The 18,961-nt window shown below is 37.5% G+C and overlaps 1 protein-coding gene across 3 annotated transcripts in view; it reads right to left on the bottom strand.

The window, feature by feature from the left end:
• CACNA2D1 (calcium voltage-gated channel auxiliary subunit alpha2delta 1) overlaps positions 1-18,961 on the bottom strand; it is a 636,415-nt gene that overhangs the window by 72,177 nt on the left and 545,277 nt on the right. For all 3 annotated transcript variants that reach the window (XM_045030029.1, XM_045030036.1, XM_045030046.1), the window contains 5 exons: positions 16,605-16,654; positions 13,526-13,615; positions 9,568-9,636; positions 5,466-5,540; positions 4,703-4,777 (listed from right to left, as the gene is read on the bottom strand). In XM_045030029.1, coding sequence (XP_044885964.1) covers positions 4,703-4,777; positions 5,466-5,540; positions 9,568-9,636; positions 13,526-13,615; positions 16,605-16,654 — 359 coding nt within the window. The remainder of the gene's footprint in view (positions 1-4,702; positions 4,778-5,465; positions 5,541-9,567; positions 9,637-13,525; positions 13,616-16,604; positions 16,655-18,961) is intronic.

The raw sequence follows: 18,961 nt of genomic DNA, 5'->3' as shown, positions 1-18,961 counted from the left end.
TGCTATTTATATAGTTAAACCATTCTTTTTTGTATTTCAATAAGTGTTTTGTATGCAAGGACATTTATCATAATTCAAATTGCATGACCTGTCACTTATTTTCTTTCCATGTTTAGTGAGATGGCTTCTAACCATAGATGTAGTTATGCTGGTTGATCAAAGAAACCCGCTCTGAGTGACAGATAACATATGCACCACTTTGAGACTTCCACACAGAAAGCTACACAAATCACCAAAATTCCACAAGGATGTTATGATACAGCACACACTGTGCAATAAGACTTGGCAATAATTTCACAAAAACAAAGCAGAATCTTCCACTGGCTTTCAGGTTTATGAAAACAAATCTAGCACAAGTAGTCTATTTTTTCAAACTGCAAATTCATTTCCAAGACTGAAGAATAATGTTTACAGCACAGTTCTAATTAGCAGCTATTAGTAATGCATCATAATTTAAAGGAACATCTTCAGGTACCATCGTCAATATTCATTTAACAAAGAAGGATGCAAGCCTCATGCTTTGGAAGCTGTTTGTCAAAGTAAACAGTTCCCTAGTTAGGTTCCTCCTAATAAGCAGAGCAGAAGCTTTCTAAATCTAATCTGCAACTCTATGCATTTGAACACACTAATGATCACCTCCATCCACAGTTACCTGGACATTGGGTCTCCTTTTTCTCACATTAACTTTTGGTATGCCCACACCAATATGCTGAAGTAACAGAAAAGTAGTAATTTATACCTTCACACCATTAACACACAGTTAATTATTTATGGTCTATACTCTACCCTCAAGATCTACTCTTCTCCAATGGGTATTTTCCTGGAATCACCAGACTAAGCTCATTTTGACAAAGTAGTTTCAGAGTTCTGAGTTCTCTGTTAGCAGCACATGTTTCAAGCTGCACAAACAAACAACAAACAACGGTAAAGCAGGTGAATTAAATTAACAGAGAGCTCTACATCTACATAACCAACACATTTGGCCACAAGTTTAATAGATCACAGAAAAACACATTTCTTCTCACTCATCACAACATTTGCTCCTAAAACAAACCACCTCCCTTTTGTTTTTCTTTTAAAAACAAATCCAACATATATATAGTATGAAGTGCATAAAGTACATAGGACCTTATTCAAAGCCTACTGAAGTCAATGAAAGTCTTATTCATAGAAGGGCTTGGAGCAGGACCTTAATGAACAGTAGGGGAAAGAACGTTGATATCAATAGTAGAGCCAGGGGTTCATCCATTATCTATTTCAGAATTTGTATCCTATTACGACTGAACATGTTGAGAGAAATTTATTCCAGTATAACTCCACTGACTTCCCTGATTGGATCTATCCCTTGGGATAACTCATTCTGGCTCAAAACAAGTTCATAGTAAATGGTGGGGTTTTTGATTTGTGAGTTGTTACTGTAAGGCAGTATTCCAAAATGTTAATTATGTTGAACCAGTTTTGATTTTCAGGTTACAGATTTTAGGAAGGAAAGCAAAAGACATTCAGAAGAAGGAATTAATGACACTCCAGCACACCCTCACCTCTTCAAAGGTAAATGCGTAGGTATGTTTTGGTATACATCTATTGAACAATTTCTGGCAAAGAGGGTTAAGATGTTGTTCGTTAGTATATTAAGTGCAATCACAAAATTCAACTAAAAATTAATATAGTGTGTTAAGAGACGATCAGGCATTCTATACCTATCTGTCTTTGTAGTGTACCTTAGTTTGAGAAGATAGTTACTGTATCAGTCTGAAGTGCATGCACCACCCCAAACAAACTGGCAGTAATAAAGTCTAGTCCGTACAGCTGTTAATAATAATAATACACAAATGAAAGCATGCTTAATACTCAGTTTGCACATTCTGCAGAGGACATAAAACACAATATATCATTTATGAAATAACAAATTGTTAAGAACATTATGAAACAGCCATTGGAGAAGTACTTGGGGGACATCTCTACTCATCTTCACTGGACTTCAGAACCCCCTTTAATTAAAAAAAAATCCATACTACTACTATGTGGTACTGAAGTACATTTTGAAAATAAATCCATATTTGAAAATAAATTAGGGTTTCCAAGAAAACCAATCTTAAAGTCATGAGATTAAGTGAGTTTTGGTGAATATGATATTATTTTAAAAGGCAGTTCAAGAAATTACTCTTAAAGTGCTGGAATGGTAATAAAATTTTTAGTTATAGAATACATCATGGTTCTTTGCTTTTTATACTTTTTAATTCCCTTCTTAAGAACATTTCATCAGGATGCATGTATGAAAGAGCCTAAACTCATAGGGAAAACCTGGAAGCCTGCACCCTAGCAAACAAATGATCTAATCCTGCAGGGTGCTGGCAGACATCAATGGAAGATGACATGAGTGCTCAGCACCTAGCAAGATTGGCCCCCAAATAATAGTAATGCATTGAATCATTTTGTTTGTCTCTTTAACAACGGGCTCATATCAGTTGCATGAAAGGCGACAAACAACAATAGACACTTGCCCCAACCATTTTGTTCTTAGGAGACCTCTAATAACCTTTAATGAAAACAAAATCACCCAGTAATGGAGCAATTAATATATGACATCAGTGTAATTACTATTTCTCTGAAAACTATTCAACATATTAATTCATCAAGTGAAAGCTGACTAAGGGAGTCCTTTACACTTCATCAAAAGCCTAATGCACTTATCCATTAAACTGAAGTGCATGCAAATTATTAAACCAATAATCCAACTTTTCCTTTTCTCTCCTTTTAAAGAGGAACTTTTACACTAATTCCAGTTTGAAAATGAAGAAAACACAGACAAAAAGCAATAGTTTTATAAATCCATTTTATTTTATCAGACATTATTTCTATTTCTTCCCCTTGTTTATCATTAGAGATTATTATGTTTAAATTATACTTTTTCCTTCCAAAATCAGTTTCCCTTTCTGTTAGACCTGGTAAGTACTTCAAAATGTTCTGTTTATTCCATCACACATAAATTTCTCAGATGACCAATTTAGAGTGATAACTATCCTGCAGGATAAAATGCACCACAGATAAGGTCGTCACCAATCCTTGGTTCCCCCTGGGGTAAGTAAAAAAGCTGGAAAAGTTTAAAGGGCTCTAAAAGCCATGGCTCTATCTGCAGTAGGATTCCACTGGTGCAGGAACTGAGGAAGACAGCTATAAGGAGGACTTCCAAGGATGACCTTGCAAGTCTTGCCATAGATGACATCACAAGGAGGGGTATATTGAGGGAAAGGCTGCAGAGATTACAGACAGTCCTACAGCCTGTGGGCAGCTGGGGATAGCTCCTCAGGGCTAAGTTATGCAGGGAACTCAGGAGCAGTCCAGGATGAGAAGGCCATAAAGGTGGACTAGAATCACTTTAGCTCCCACTTCCCCCCTGCATGGAGTGTTCTGCATTTGCAGAATCTCACCCATATATTTAAACATAAATTGTCCTAATAATGTTAATAGCAAGTTTAATATTAATAGCTGAAAAATCTAAAATCTAATTTGTTTTTCACTATTTATCCTGGTGGATTTTCCCCCTTTTCCTTTCACACATTTCTGGTCTGGTCATTTTTACATTTATTTCTTTAGTTTCTATTTAATTTGACTTGCAATTTCTTGCGCACTGTACAATGCTGCAGTGTGTGTGTTGCGACACTGTGGGAGGAATGTTTATTGAAAAATGTTTCAATAGGAATACAATACAATAATAGAAAGTAATACAAAACTCATTGAAATATTTCTATTGGATTAGGCCACCTGACAGTGTCTCTTAAAAGAGACAAGAAGATGGACTAAGATGGGGCAAAACCGTGTTAAAACACAAATTAAAGCTTTGATTCAACAAATAATTAGACACTATATAATTTTACTAATGTGAAAAGTCCAATTAAAGTCTATGAGGCTACTTACATGAGTAAAGCTATGTAGTGCATAAATATTTGCAGGATCAAGGTCATAATTAGCAGAGATGAACACAAACCAAAACCTTTGATCTGAACATCTCCAAACTTTAAGAAATTTTATATCCTGGATTAGATCTAGAGTTAAATCTAAATTCCACATAGCTGACTATCTCTCTATAGTGGGCCAAACCAAACCCTAGCAATCAATAATCTTTGGACAAATTCTCAATCAGACCACAATTCTAGTAATTAGGAAATATGCAAGGAAAAATATGAAAAAAGCAAACATAATGGTATTGCTGTTTGTCTTTAATTTTTATGTTTGAAAGTTCTTCTCAGTATGAAAGTTCTTCTTTAAACTAAATATATGGTAGCTACAAAGAATAAAATAAAATAAAATAAACATTTTCAGAAATAAACTCTTAAGGGTTCTATTCCTGAGGTCACCTTGTAACAATCCTTCCCCGCCCCCCAAAAGAAGATACACTTCAGAATCAACTTTAGTGCTGTTATCACAAGCTATTAATATTATTATATTATTAAAGTAACAAATTATATGCTTGACAATAATGGGGTAAGAGTGGACAGTCTGATTTTCATTTTTCATCAAAGTTCAAATCCTAGTAAAATCAGAGGGGGGTCTATTGACAAAAGTGGGTTTTGGATCAAACCCCAAATCGGGATATTCACCATTGCTGTATACCACCTTTATCAGCACTTACAGTATGCTTCTCTTATGTCTGATAATAATTCCAGAGCAACAGTGATATAAAATAGAAGATTTTTCATACCTTTGGTTTAAGATCTGGATGAAGCAAAACATAACCATTAGGGTCAATTGCAAAATAGTAACCATTTGGGCACAACTGAAAGGAAAAAGAAATGATGTGCACTGTTATTAGGCTTAGTCTAATGAAGAAGATTTAGTTATGGCTTTTTAATAATATTCAGAATGTGGAAAATATACAGCTTAAGGCAAAACTGAAGTACGTGTGTGTGTGGGGGGGGATATCAGTCTCACCTACCAGTTTTTAAAAAAATATATATTTCTATGGTTTTTGTTTTCAATGATGACACAAACGTTATTAGAAATTAACTACTAAAATATCTTGCTCTACACATGGGATATAAATTATACCTGCTAGCATACAAAGTAATATGTGAGGTGAAAGAAAGGTCACTAACTTCATAATGAAGGTACACTGTGTACAGTGTAATAAAATACTACATAGACCAAACATCTGGATGACAGCACTTTCTGTGGTCTCCCCAGGGGATTTAAGATCTGCTACTTTCAATACCAGTAGAAGACAGGTGTATTGTGCAAGTAAGCTGCATCCTGATGACCATTTTGTGGAGCAGCACTGATACTAGCTACAGAGAAAGTAACCACTCTCTAAAGTGATCAGAGGAAAGGAGAGCATAAGTTATAGGAGATCTGGTGATCTTCCGACTCCGATCTAGCCCACAGTTAGATGGTCTGTGAAAGTGTGTAAAAAGAGTTCATTCATAAAATAGGGAAACAGCTAATACCAACAGAAGAGGGCAACTTACTGTAAACCGTGGTGTCAGTTTTTTTATGTCCTCCAAAGAGACATCAACTCCCATAACTCCAAGAATCAGCTGGTTCTGGGGTAAGATTATAAAAAGTTAGTGGCAGTTTTAACATGTTGACAATACACATGCAAACATGTAGCAGCTCAATCTTAATTTTGGTTTGATCTTTTTTTGTTTTTCATGACAGGTGCTACTTAAAACTTTTTTGGGGTGATACATACCTAGAGAGAGAGTCAGCTGGTCTTTTAATGAAGAGCAGCTTAGTTATGTGAGAGTGGAGATCAACTACTGCACTCATATGAGCTTGATTAACCGACAGGAAGAAAAGAGCAGCTGCATGGATTTTAAGGACCTTATTCCACACCAGCCAATAAATGGAATAATATTAACACCAGCCTCAGAGTAAAATATTCCAGAAGGCTAATAAAAAGGGGGTGTGGAGATTGAAGTGAAAACAGCAGGTTCCAATATAAAAAAAAATACTTTCATGGATAAATGGGTAACAATTTCAAGAAGCAACAGAATAGGAGTATAAAAGGTATGATATATCTCCATTGAAGTCATTAACATAAATATGGCCCACAAAATTATTATGACTTAATAATACCCAATGACTGGAAATTAGCTAATGTAATGCCAATATTTAAAAAGGGCTCTAGAGGTGATTCTGGCAATTACAGACCGGTAAGTCTAATGTTGGTACCCAGCAAATTAGTCGAAACAATAGTTAAGAATAAAATTGTCAGACACATAGAAAAACAAACTGTTGGGCAATAGTCAACATGGTTTCTGTAAAGGGAAATCATGTCTTACTAATCTATTAGAGTTCTTTGAAGGGGTCAACAAACATCTGGACAAGGGGGATTCAATGGACATAGTGTACTTAGATTTCCAGAAAGCCTTTGACAAGGTCCCTCACCAAAGGCTCTTACGTAAATTAAGCTGTCATGGGATAAAAGGGAAGGTCCTTTCATGGACTGAGAACTGGTTAAAAGACAGGGAACAAAGGATAGGAATTAATGGTAAATTATAAGAATGGAGAGGGGTAACTAGTCCTCAGACCAATCCTATTCAGCTTATTATAAATGATCTGGAGAAAGGGGTAAACAGTGAGGTGGCAAAGTTTGCAGATGATACTAAACTGCTCAAGATAGTTAAGACCAAAGCAGACTGTGAAGAACTTCAAAAAGATCTCACAAAACTAAGTGATTGGGCAACAAAATAGCAAATGAAATTTAATGTGGATAAATGTAAAGTAATGCACATTGGAAAATATAACCCCAATTATACATACAATATGATGTGGGCTAATTTAGCTACAACGAGTCAGGAAAAAGATCTTGGAGTCATCGTGGATAGTTCTCTGAAGATGTTTATGCAGTGTGCAGAGGCGGTCAAAAAAGCAAACAGGATGTTAGGAAACATTAAAAAGGGGATAGAGAATAAGACTGAGAATATATTATTGCCCTTATATAAATCAATGGTACGCCCACATCTTGAATACTGTGTACAGATGTGGTCTCCTCATCTCAGAAAAGATATACTGGCACTAGAAAAGGTTCAGAAAAGGGCAACTAAAATGATTAGGGGTTTGGAGAGGGTCCCATATAAGGAAAGATTAAAGAAGCTAGGACTTTTCAGCTTAGAAAAGAGGAGACTAAAAGGGGATATGATAGAGGTATATAAAATCATGAGTGATGTGGAGAAAGTGGATAAGGAAAAGTTATTTACTTATTCCCATAATACAAGAACTAGGGGTCACCAAATGAAATTAATAGGCAGCAGGTTTAAAACAAATAAAAGGAAGTTCTTCTTCATGCAGCGCACAGTCAACTTGTGCAACTCCTTACCTGAGGAGGTTGTGAAGGCTAGGACTATAACAGCGTTTATAAGAGAACTGGATAAATTCATGGTGGTTAAGTCCATAAATGGCTATTAGCCAGGATGGGTAAGGAATGGTGTCCCTAGCCTCTGTTTGTCAAAGGGTAGAGATGGATGGCAGGAGAGAGATCACTTGATCACTGCCTGTTAGGTTCACTCCCTCTGGGGCACTTGGCATTGGCCACTGTCGGTAGACAGGATACTGGGCTAGATGGACCTTTGGTCTGACCTGGTACAGCCTTTCTTATGTTCTTAAATGGCATAGTAACAACATATAAAGTCTTTATGAACTTTCTCTCATGTTTTGAACATTTACAATATATACTATTTATTAAATCTTATTTCAAGTTTCCCTTCTTCAAGGAGGGTACAAATAGAACATGCTCTTTGGTGTGTGGCTCATGTCTTCCTATGTGTCTGGACAGTATACAGCATAATGGGGTCCCAGTCCTGATGAGGGCTTCTAGCTATTTCAGCCAAGATTTTAAAATCCTGCTTGTGATTTTCCCCTAAAGAGATCTGATTTTCAGAAAACTTCAGGCACAAACTACTAGGAGTCTCATTCTGGATACTCAAAAATTGAGACATGCAAAATCAGTACATACTTTTGATGGTAAGGTAATGATCAATCAAACAACACAACAGCCACTGTATTTAGCATAGTAACATCAAAGCCTGAATGTACTGTGTACTATCTGGAAAAAGGAGTCATGCATCTCCATAATATCATTTCCACCCATTCCAATCCCCATGGATGTCATGGAGGGCACTCCAGGGGTTTGGAATACATATTGGGGAAGGCGGCAGAGACTACCTAGGAAACGTAATAGAGTTTTAATTTCCCCAAAGAACCCCGCTGAGTTCAGGAACCTTTACTGAGTGACTAGTACCTTACTTTACAAGCAGACCCAGTGAATTCAATGGGATCAGTTTGAGGTACAGCACTATCCCATGACTAAGAGTATAAGAACTTGACCCTGAATAGGAGAGGGTAAGGAGCTTATCATAAACTAGTTTGAGAAACATTATGGATCTAATATGGATCTTTTTTTTTCCCTGGGCCTATGTGGTCTCTGATAAATTTAAATCAAAAGGAGTATTTTGGCTAAAATAAGCTTTTGCATACTTCAATCCACAAATGGATAAAAGTAAAATGGAAATGCTTTCTCATTTACAACTCTGAATAAAATGTACATGATGATGTTTAAGTGGCCCAGATTAACGCTGAGGCTATGTCAAATATAGAGAATTTTTACTTTCAACTTCAGAATATACTCTAGGCCTGATTTAAAAAAAGACAAAGCAGTGTCATGATGCAGCAAAAAACATACATGGTTTCAACACTATACAGGGACAAATAATAGAATTATGCCTATCTAATAATTAGATGTCAATCTTTCTAGCTATCAAATGTATGTAAATTAAAATCTAATCTCTCTTTTGATATGTTAATGTTTAAATTAGGTCTCCTACAGTTCTGCTACACACTTCACAAAAATACATATAAAACAGGTCTATGCCCTGAGGAATTTATAGTCTACATAACAGACAAGTAAAGCTATACAAAGGTGAGAGAGGGATATGTGTATGTATACAGACAAGTTTGGATGCTTCATTCTGCAGTGTAAATATGGTTGTTTTGTTCTGTATATAATTTATTACACACAATCTGATGTGTCATCTCTGAGAAAAGCAGGAAGCACTCTATAAAGTAAGACAGAATCATTTTTATCATGTAATGGAAGGGAAAAAACAGATGTTCTTCTTCCTCACCCAATTTTGCTGGCAATGCCCTAGAAAAACTGACTGTTCATTTGAAGTCCAAGCATCATTATAATTATTGCCTATTATCATGAAATTTCATAGCTTCTATGGATTTTATAAATGTCTCTAGGCTTCTCTTTTTGAAAGACCTATGAATTTTCATCACCTATTTCCCATGTAATTATTCATCCCCAAATGCATTCTCATTACCACCAGGTCATGCAGACAGATCAAGTGATATCATATGTTGAAACTCAGAACAAGCAATGTGATTTGCATTTCCTTGTTCCCAGGTGGTTATCAGATAACTCGCTGTGACCATTTGTTTCTAGTTGTACAAAACAGTTATACTGTAGACAGCTCTTTATAGAAATATCTATTTCCACACGGATTGCTACATCAAGTTTTATTAACGTAACTGAAACTTACTTTTCAGCTTTAAGTAATAGCTTACCTTGTTCCCTTGTTGGTCTACTGTTCGATTAAAGACAGGCAGAGTCCCGGTAATGACAAGGCCCAGTTCCTAGAAAATAATCATAAGGGATGAAAAAAATCCATAATTAATAACAAATATTAACCAAAAATAAATTAAGACAAAAACAGTGATTACCTTTTTTAAGCCCATGATATAAATCTGGGCTTTCGTTTTGCTAAAAAATCCCAAAAAGCTATTAACAGAATAATTAATTTAAATGGTATTAAAGATCAATTGTCAAACACTGTATTTAATACATTGTGCAATACTTTTTGAACAAACTATTTGATTAATACTTTTCCAGTTTCCATTGCTCGGTAAAAAATGTGTTAATATATTTACTGGTGTGTGTATAAGAAGGTTTCCCCGCCCCACACACACAGGTAATAACTCAATGTTTAAGATGAGTGGTGTTCTACAATTAGAATATAATATCTCAACTCAAGAGAACTGTAGGTTGATGAGACTTAATTGACATCTATACATTAGTTCTCACACATTCTCTAATTAGCAGCAGTTATGAAAAAAACTCAACTCCTTAAATCAGGGGGGTAGGAAAAAGGAAAGTAACAATTAAGCCAAATCAAAACAGAAACATCAAACAGCAGGTTAAGCTACTTATGGCATCTCTATTGTTTCCTAATGTCATTCCCAAAAGCAATACTTTTAAAAAGGGAGTATGTCTGGAATGATGTACACTAATCGCACTTGGAAAAAACTGCCATATATAACCTTCTGGAAGGTGATAGTGCCAAGAATTTAGCCAGAGCACTCATTATGTGAAGATATTTTGGTTGTAGCATCCAGGCATGAGCAGACTGTGGGTATATCTGGGTGGCCTGAATCTAATCACTGTAATGCAGGCAGATGACTGATGCTAGAGAAGTATCATCAAGAAAAGTCTTATAATTTAACATAAAGTGCAGAGAGCCATTAGTAATCAAAATGCATGGTAACGAGGCACACTAATTTCTATGAAGAGTTTATGATGTAAAAGCCAGTTTTCTAGGGCATAGAGAAGACAAACTATGACAAAATATGACACAGAATAAGAGTAAGAAGGGCATGGAGAGATTATCAGGGGGGAGAGGAAGGTAAGAGCGATCTCTGGAAGAAATGTGTTTTAAAGAGGCATTTCAAGGAGGTGGAAGTGGATATTTAGTGGAGCAGAAAATGGAGCAAAGCAGAGCGGTAAAAAATTAAGGGAGCAAAAGGGGGAAAGGAATGCGATAGGTACTGAGCAAAACAGGGAGTAGGAGGAAATGAGAGCTGAGGTCAAGGTGGGTAACAGAATATGTAGCGTAACCAGGCTCAGGATAAGGAGCCTGAATAGGATGAGTGGTGTGATAATGCTGTGTAGAGATTCAAGAACAAGAGGTGATATGGTCTGAGAAAAAGTAATAGAAAATTATACCCTAACTGTTCCCCAGCTGCGTTCAGCCCAAACCACTCCTCCTCAGATGTGCTCACCCAAAACCCGCTGCCAGTTGTCCTTCCCCACAGGTGCTCACCCTGATCCATTCTCTACCTGAGCTTACTTTTGGACAGATTAGTGAGGCTGGATAGCGATGTGAGGAGATCAGACAGGAAAATATAAGAATGGTCAAAGGGATAAATGACAAGTAGTTTAGTAGTCTGGATACCTTGGCACTGACTGACAGAGCTAAGCCATATAAAAGAAGGAGAAGTGACAGTGACAGTCTTAGCCGGAGGCTAGATGTGGGGAAAGCAGGAATAGAAATCACACTGCAGGAGTGAGCCCAGGTGAAGGGAAAGACAGTGGAACTGTCAGACAATATGGAGAAGGGAGGTGGTGGAGAAGGATCTGGTGGAAAGATAAGGGGTTCTATTTGGAGACGCTCCATTTACACACACAAAACCAAGCAGAAGGAGAAAAGTCAGGGACTGGAGAGGTCAGTTTGGGAATTACCTATATAAAGATAGTGCAGTATATGAAACCTTCAGAGTGGATGAAGTCAAACAGAGAGTATAAACTCTAGAGGGAGGAGAGGATGGAACCTAGAACAGTCCCTTGATGGATGTTAAATGATAGGGGTAAGAGGAGACAGCGGTCACTGCCAGGAGCTATATTATGATAAACATATATAACAAGTGCCCTTATTATTAGAGATGGGCCTGAACTAGACCCCTAAATGTGAACATCCCTAAACACTGGGAGTGGGGTTTCAAAATCTGATCCTGAACCAGATCCAGCTTTCATGAACAGAGACCCTCTGCCATGGGCTGAATTCAGACCCTCCACTAGAACAGGCTCAAACTATTAGAAGGTTTAAGATCTGGGTCTACGTCCTCAACCCAGCATGTCCATACTTTATTCAACTCTGTGGAGATTTTCAGGAGGCGTTAAGGGGATTCCCTAACACATAGTTTTCTGCCATGTTAGATCGGCATCGGATTAGAGGGCAGCACGCTTACTTACCAGATCAGAGGGTTTGGAGTTACCAGAGTGGTTAGATGTTTGGCACTTTATTTTCTAAGCACTGAGCCGCAGACACTAGCCTTGATCTGAATTTTGCAACTTGGGTCCACCTCTGCTTAAGTATATTTATACAGAGAATATTTGCTTGTTTACATACATGGGCAAAGACATTAAGTAAAGGTTTAGAATGAAAACTTTTTGTAACCCACTCAAAACATAAACCAATGTAATGGTTATTTGCAGCTATCCCTGTTCTTTTTGTTTAAGTAACCAGATCTCCTCTGACACCCATGTTACAAATTTAGCTTAGAACAGGATATGTACAGAACATATGAACTTTCCTCTTAACATCCTTTATACTTCCAGTAAGTACCTCAACAGCAACCAAGAGAATGTGGTCAATGAACTTCTGGCTATTAAAACTGCAATGACACAACATTGTTTCCTCTATATCACACACTGTTCCATGATGGACTGATAAAAAAAATAGATATTTTAAGGAAATGCAGGCAGGAAGAAGTGGATATTGACATGACTCTAGATGACCATGTGAACTTGGATAAATATGTGATTTCAGATGATTTTACAGTAATTTCTGCATGATTAAAAGTTTGTATAGCAAGTTTATCTACTTCAGAAGTCCTGACTGCTGCTAATAATAGTTAGCTTTTCATAGTTTCCTGCGTATGTTTGTTTTAAAAGACCCAAATGATAAGCTAGCAGCTTGGAAAGTGCTGGATTATGCCCTTTTGGTTGTTTCCTCCATCACATACAATAGTCAACTAAACAAGCAGTTGGCTGAGACAGTGGGCAATTGCAATAACCACGTACTTCTGGAGTCCAAATCCTGTTCACGTGCCATGTGAAAATGAGTTGGCTGGTTTTCAGTTTATTTTCCCAACTGTGCATTTTTTTCACAGAACAAGGTCTCCAGACAATTTAGCACAAGTGATGGTCTCTGCTGAGCAGAGGCCCATAACTGGAAAACAATATTTTTCATTTGTTTGTTTTATGGCAGCAGTGAGCTGCATTTAGAGATGTGTGTGTGGGAGGTATTTCTGGAATAAATCACATGTCTATCCATGTCATTATACTAGACGAAAATGATAAAGATAGCAAGGGCAGAAAATGTCCAGCTAGGATAGCAAGGGCAGAAAATGTCCAGTGGTATAATAGTAGTTCAGAAAGCTGCTTTATGACAACTCAGAAATGTTACATTTTGGGATGGAGGAGTTTGAGTCTTTTGTAGGTGGTAGATAGAAATGGGAGAGCTCTTCATTTTATAAATGTTTTTTCCATATATACAAAATACTCTGCTTTATCCACAATATAGTTCATAAAAAAAAGTGTTGACTTAAGTTATGCATTTCAGCTGAGTACTGTAAGGTTCTTAGGATTTAAAAGCAATGGATATATTAAACTTATAAGCATGTACACTTCAAAATGCTCTATACTAAAAAGATATTTTTCTTTTTACTACATAAATATAGCTCATACCAGTGCATCCAAATACACATTGGTCCACTGGACTTGTTTTGCTTTATCTCCAGCTAAAACCATCGGTCTCCCCAAAACGTCCAAATATTCCTGTCAAAAAGAGCAAGAAGCCCATCAGAGGCAAGACATTATCAAATCAACATACAAAAATAGTGCCAGGAAAAAAACAAAACATATGACAAAAAATAAAGTGAAGTCAGTATAAGGGCATGATTTCAACACCAGTAATACAATAGAAAAAAAACGTATATTCATTGCTCTCTGTAGCTATACATCAAAGCAGATCACACTTGGGTTTGTGCTACATATCACATTAGATTCAACAAGGGGTATTCTGAGTCAGCAGCTCCACTGGAGCATATATCTATAAAAAATGAATTTTAGGTGTAATAGTAATATGACAACAACATTGCAGAACCCTCAAGTGCATGAGGGAACAATGGGGTGTGCTATTTGTTATGATGTATATCATCAGAGAGCAATTACCAATAAGCACCTTCTCCAAAGTTACATGTCAGAACAGATTACCACTACTGAAAAAACACAATGATGCCTCTAAAATTATCAAAAACGGTAACAACGACTGACTGACTTCTCATTTGAAATCTAATAATGTGAACAATAACAATACAGATGAAGATGACACTCCAGCAGTTTGTGAGGGACAGGCAAAAGGATCCACTTTTGCCTTTTCTCCTAGGCCCTGGAAATTTGCTAACACAGGAAATGGAAGAAAGATATACATGAGCTAGTGAAGGAAAGATATACATTAGCTTCCCTCACTAATGGATGTAGTAGACATTTCAGTGCTTCCTACTGTACTGTGCCGAAAACCAGTTGTTTGTTGTTCGGAGATGCTGCAAACAGAACTCTTTGAGAGAAATCCAATCCACTGTGTCCACTCAGAAACAAATGGGAGATGGTGTATTGGAACTATTTATGATAGATAAATTAGATAGATATACCATATGTATATCCAGGCCCGCTTTATGTGGGTTCACTATGGAACACTACCAATAATTTTCCTTCCCAGCCTAGTAAGTGACCATTGGGAATATCTTGTAAGGCACTATCTACAGTTCAAGCCTGCAGGGCTTCCTGACACAGCAGATTTGGTCTTAGACTTTCTTAGTTAGTTGATGTAAAATGTTGCAGCCTGATTGTCAATTTGAAACAGGACCATCTTTTGAGATACCAGGTCTCTGAAGGTCCTCGGTGTATTCAGGGGTGTCTTTATAGCCATATAACTTACGTGCAAATGATCTTCTTGGACAGGCCAAGTGCTTTTAATGTAACCCCCACCCCTCCTTCTGTGAGCTTCCTAATCCTACCTATGTCTAATACAATTTGAAGGAAGGAATTTGCAAATCCTTTCCTAATTACAGACGTTCACTGAACTGCCCCAAGTGAGCATGGCTTGGAGTCCATCCATCATCCAGGAGTAATGTGAAAGTCAGTGTAGCTTGACACCACTGGCATTTCAGGGTCCACTGAAGTTGTGTGGTATATCAATTATAAATACTGTGGACACCCTCAGACCCAATATCTACAGCATGATTTTTACTGGTTCCAGCTGGCTCCAGAAAATATTTCCCATCAGTTCTACAATATCCAAAATACAGTCCTGGGGTAGAACTTTTCAAGTCTAGCAGGGCACCCATGTATTCCAATAGCTTCTGAAGAAAAAGCTGGGACTCTGGATACTTTATTTTGAACCCTAGTGTCTCCGGTGACCTGATGGTTCCAGGGACTCATGTTTGAATTGCTTCCAATTTTTTGTCTTTGATTAAATAATTGTCCACATAGAAGAAAACATGTACCCCCATTCTGTGTGGTTTTGGGATGATGATTTCTAAGCACTTTGTAAACACATGTAGCATGGATGCAAGCCCAAAAGGCAAGACTCAAAATGGTCCATTGAATTCTCTGTGTCCAAGCAGCACTCCTGAATGTCTTCATCTATACCTATTCATATATGCTAATGTCAGTACTGGGGAAGCAGGATTAAGGCCTTCCAAAAATGGTCTGATACCCCATGGGACATAATGGCATTAGTGCTGACAACTGCACCAAATGCTCTGGAGGAGTAGAATGTGGACCTCATCTCAAACACAATCGGTGGTCCTGTGGAACCAAGGATTCAAGGACACCTACTGGTGTCTAGAATCTGTATAGATGAAATGCAGTAAACATGAATGAATGGTCAGATTGGTTGATATTTCCCACTGTCTTCAGGGGTTGAAGGGCTGGTTTGTTGTTGTCTGTTGTTGCTCTTGGAGTCATCAGTAGTCTTGACTGGATGCTGCTAGAAAACCAGGGTGAAATCATCTTCAGATAATTAATTGAGTGTGCTACTTTTGATGCAGGCCCGGTTAGGCTCCTAAGCATAGGTGATGCTGAGTATTGTTTCAAGAAGAGTGGAGCTGAGCACTGGACTAGTTTCCTGAAGTACCAAAAGCATCAAAACTTTGACACTGCAGTAAAACTGACACCAAGACCTCCAGGTGCAGTTTTGTGGTCCATTTTGAAAAGACTGGGCAATACAGATGGTGCTGAGAGTTTTGACATGTAGGTGGTGCTCTCAACCCTGAACTGCCTGAGACTGAAGCTTCTTAAGCCTCGAGGGGACTTAGGGGAAGTGTGTGAAGAGGGCAAGAAAGTATTTAGGCACTTTATTCAGGACTTGACTGCTCACAGTAACATCTGTAAGTAAGTCTCCACAATGTTCTGTTAAGGCCATAACGGGTTGAAACATCAGGTTAGCAACTATGTATGTCTTTCTTCCACTGAAGGGTCTTGCTCAGGACACCACCTATTGGAAACAATAGCGTTAGAACTTAGAGCTGGCTTTTGCATTCCTTGAGCTGAGATGGGGATCTGATAAGGGGTAAATGTTCTATATTGGTTTATGAGTGGACACCTTCAAATTTGTTTCACTCTGCAACTATACCTAAAAAAAGATGTATTTCATTTTACTTATAAGGCAAACCAAAAGTAATTCTTGTAAACTGTTTACTGTGACAACAGCATTTCTTTGACTTATGACTGTACTTGCAGTTTGCAAGCACTATAGACGTACCTGTGTGTTTATTCTTATCGCTCCAATGGAAGGGATTTCATAATAGTAACCTAAAATACATAATGGAAACAATAACATGCTGCTACAGTATAATGCCATACTCTTCATCTGAGATCACTTGAAAGAAAAAATTCTATTTCCATATCTCTTTTACTTCCAATAATTATGGAAAGTATCTTAAAAGCATTTGCATGAAAGAACTTCTAAGCCATAATTATTTAATTAGACTTCATAGCAATGAATGGACATGCAAGTTGTGCCATCACCATATGTGCTACATGCTAGCTATTCCTGAGCAATGACAAGCTGCTTTGTAACCTTTGGTTTTTCCCAGAGGAAGAAATGGAGTTTTCATACATGTCCCCCCTGCATTCACAGCTATTTTGAAGACGAAACATATTAAAGAGGTACATTAAAAGGCAGCGACAACAATACAATTATACGCTGGATACATGTTTAAAGCCAATTAAAATCTAGTTTGCCTTCACAACGAAGTGAACTCATCCACAGCATAAAAACACTGCTTATTGAGTGATAAGAATGAAAACATCCATTTGACGTATCCTCTCACAAAATATAAGTGGCATCCATTTATTTATCGTTTGCATTGTTGTTATTTATTTGCATTATAACATTGCGAAAGGCCTCAATCACAATCGAGGGCCCACTGTACAGCTATAAGAAGTCACGATCCCTGCAGACTACAGACTATCAGTCACAAGTAATAGGAAGGGTGGGGGATGATGGAGAAAGGTAACAGTAATAAAGTTAAAGTTACATGGTCTAACACTGTTCGCCAATTGATTATTCCTAATGATCTGATTTTAAAATAAATAAATAAAACCTCTGCCTGTTTCTTTGCATGTGCAACTTGATAAACCACATAATAAACTGAATAGAGCTATAACATGGTCACTCAGCACCTTAAGCTGGTTGGTCAATACTAAATGAATAGCAAAAGGAATTAGACTGTCATAATGTAGAGACATACACACTATAATAAGCAGAGAGGTTTACACATGCACCTACCCCAAGAGGTAAACATACACCTAGATCTCCTATAAAAATAACATAATTATGTTATATTGATCTACTGGTCATTCATTGTCATAAACAGGTAATTGAGTGGGAAACAACTTGGAAAACAAGCGGAAAAGCTGATATTCTTTTGCTATTATCACTAAGTGCAGCCAATCTTTCTAAAAGTCAACAGTGGGGAAAAAAATCTCTTAATCATTTTTTCCTTTTACTGATCATATCTGCCATTGGCCATACTCTTGAGAAGTTTTATCTGCATATGATAGGTCCAATTCTGAGGGATGCAGAGTGAGCACACTATTCACTAACATCAAATATAATGGATTCCTCTGCACCTTATCTCTCGGTAATCTCCTCCAAAAACATAAATTCAACTATCAGCTTTATCTGTCTGACTCCCAGATCTACCTCTCTCTCTCCTCCAGAGCGGTCTGTTTATATCCAAACTAAAATCTCCACCTGTCTGATAGCTCCCTGTGGATATCTAACTATCAGCTCAAGCTCAACATGGCTAAAAGAGAGCTCCTAATCTTCCCGCACAAACCCTCCCAATAGCCTCCTTTCTCAATCACTATGGACCACAGAATCAGCCTGCATATCACTCAATCCTGTATTACGGGCATCATTTCCAACTGGACCTCTCTTTAGGTCCTAACGTACAAACTCTCTGTAAATCTTGCAGTTTCTTTGTGCATAAGCTCTCTAAAATACAGCATCTCCTACCCATCTATCCAACTAAATCTCTCATTTGTCTCATATCTCAATTACTGCAATATCCTTTTTTCAGGCCTTAATAAATGTAATCTTGCCCTGCTCATATTCACTCAAAATGCTGCAGTAAAGATCCTTCTGCTACCCCATCACCACTCTTTTTGAATGTCTCCACTTTCTCTACTACATCAAATATTAGCTGCCTTGTTTTCACTTTCAAGACCCTTCACAACCTGTCCTCAACTGTCTATCATCTCTAACTTACTATCAAAAAGTCAACTCCAGCCTCTGATGGGCCAACGATGCCAGCCTCTATCATCCACTGTTTACATTTTTAAACAAGCATCTTCATGCCTGCTCCCACTCTGTCCCCTCCTGCTTGGGACATATTCCCCTTAAACATCTGCAAAACTAAATCACTCTCTTTCAAATCCCTCAAGTTCTTGTTGGCTATGATACCTACAAAAGACTTGAAAATGGTTAGGCTACTAGTGTGCCAAGACCACAGCCTGTCATGATGACCAATGTTATTTCATTGTACTGTCCCACCAGTTTCTCTATATCCATCTGTTGTCTCATCTTGTATTTAGATTGTAAGCTCCTTGGGT

Source organism: Mauremys mutica, chromosome 1 (genome assembly GCF_020497125.1).
Source record: "Mauremys mutica isolate MM-2020 ecotype Southern chromosome 1, ASM2049712v1, whole genome shotgun sequence".
Taxonomy (NCBI): Eukaryota; Metazoa; Chordata; order Testudines; family Geoemydidae; genus Mauremys; species Mauremys mutica.
This window is presented reverse-complemented; position numbering and strand designations above follow the sequence as displayed.